The following is a 1,728-nucleotide window of genomic DNA, read 5'->3' on the forward strand; positions in this document are numbered from 1 at the left end:
ATAGTTGTCTCGCCATGCAAGAACACGAATTCCCATTATAAAGGAAGCGTTTCCTCCTTCGCTTATGGAACGCAAATTAACTTGCAGTGTTTGTTTCTGTTATCAATATTCAGTGTCTCTTGTTCCCGTTGAGTGTGTATACGCGTTGTTAACACTCAAGCGGTGTATAGCCTTCATCTCTTGTACGGTCTTGCTACTTTCTCAGCTCTCGTATCTGTTATCTCTTATCTGAAGATTTGTCGCTCGTGAAAGATGTTTGCGTGACAGGTTCTAAGTCAAACTGTAACTCGTCCGCTAGCTTTTACCTTTCTTGCGCTGCTCTGCGCATAGTAAAATGGCTCAATTTCAAAACTTAAAACTACTCAGATACCTTTGTGACAATATATTCACGTTATTATTTCAGCATTCAAGTACGCACACGTTTTCTCCTACCATTCCGTGCGACCCTAACACAGTCTCCTATATCTGACCCCCAACATATTCGAGTTATTTTCCTTCTAAAGTTAGGATACTCGCTTTTGTTTCGCTAGTGGGCGCGCGGAGGCCGAAGCAGAATAATAATGACAATATACTAGCGATAATAGTTCGGTGTTTTAAGTCACGAGACAACTCTGACGATGATGATGATGATGATGGTTAGAAGAAAAAGTGGGGAGGGAGACAACTCTGAGTCAGAATAAAAAGGAAAATACCATAGCAGAAACATCATCTGCAAATGACGCGACAACGTAAACAATGGTATAATATACTCTCTTGCGTGAGAAATTGAGGCGTAATTTTATCCGGCAGCGACGCTTTCTGTGTTTATACAGCGTCTCAAACACATGCAGCGCCTGTGAGGTGGCTGAGATTTTATCATAAGGAAATTACTAGGAGGGTCCGTGTCGGTCGAGGGATGCTTCAGAGTACTGCGCCGGTGTTCTGACAGCCTGCCTGAAGGCTCTTCTATCACCACTACTTCGTTCACTATTTCTCAGTACACTCTCGAATCTTCGCCGATTACAGCACGATACATAACGAAAGCCCTGATGCCTGAAATGATTGTTATTCAAAATACGACTTCATCGACTCGACACAGAGCTACACCTGGACGTTTTTGTAATAACAGTCATGATAAATATATATTTCGCAGGCATGCCATTAACAATGAACAGCCGTTACGTTTGAGCAATAGGCCACCGCCGAAAATAGAGACCAAAATAAATACCGAACATTAAACACCACAGGAGATTATCGACATTATCAGCAGACTGCATTGCTACTTGACATCAAGTAGAATACACGCAACAAACTAGACCGTCAGTGTAGTTGCACTTAAATAAAGTTGCTGTTGTTGCAGTTAAGAAAGTATCCTTATCCCTAATTTTATTCCTAATTTTAAGTATCACTTCTGCAGTATGACGAAAAGAGCACCTACCTAGAATGATGGGATGGTTTGCGGTTGGCAAAACGGAGTTCCGTAACCTTTCAAGCAGCTGAGATCCATGTACGTGACCTACGCCGAACACAAACGCGACGACGGCACACAGAAAGAGTCGCATGCCTTGCCTCGGTCGGGAACCCCACGTCCGATACTGCGTCAGTAACAAAAGGAGAATGCGCTTCCAAAGAAGATCCCGGGCCAGACTACAAAAACGGCGGAGGGGGATGCGAGAGCGCCCGTAGCTTATGGGGGAGAGGATGGGGCTGAAAAAAAAAAGGAGTGACGCAGGATCAGGTGATACGTGA

At 43.9% G+C, this 1,728-nt stretch overlaps 1 protein-coding gene across 1 annotated transcript in view; it reads right to left on the reverse strand.

Annotated features, from left to right (window-relative positions):
- The window catches only part of LOC135391762 (phospholipase A2 group XV-like), a 29,087-nt gene extending 27,414 nt beyond the window's left edge, over positions 1-1,673 (reverse strand). Inside the window, exon 1 of the mRNA XM_064622194.1 lies at positions 1,418-1,673. Within this exon, the coding sequence (XP_064478264.1) occupies positions 1,418-1,541 (124 nt within the window). The 5' untranslated portion in view covers positions 1,542-1,673. The remainder of the gene's footprint in view (positions 1-1,417) is intronic.
- Positions 1,674-1,728: the final 55 nt, after the last annotated feature.

The sequence above is a fragment of the Ornithodoros turicata genome, chromosome 4 (assembly GCF_037126465.1).
Source record: "Ornithodoros turicata isolate Travis chromosome 4, ASM3712646v1, whole genome shotgun sequence".
In the NCBI taxonomy this organism is placed as follows: Eukaryota; Metazoa; Arthropoda; class Arachnida; order Ixodida; family Argasidae; genus Ornithodoros; species Ornithodoros turicata.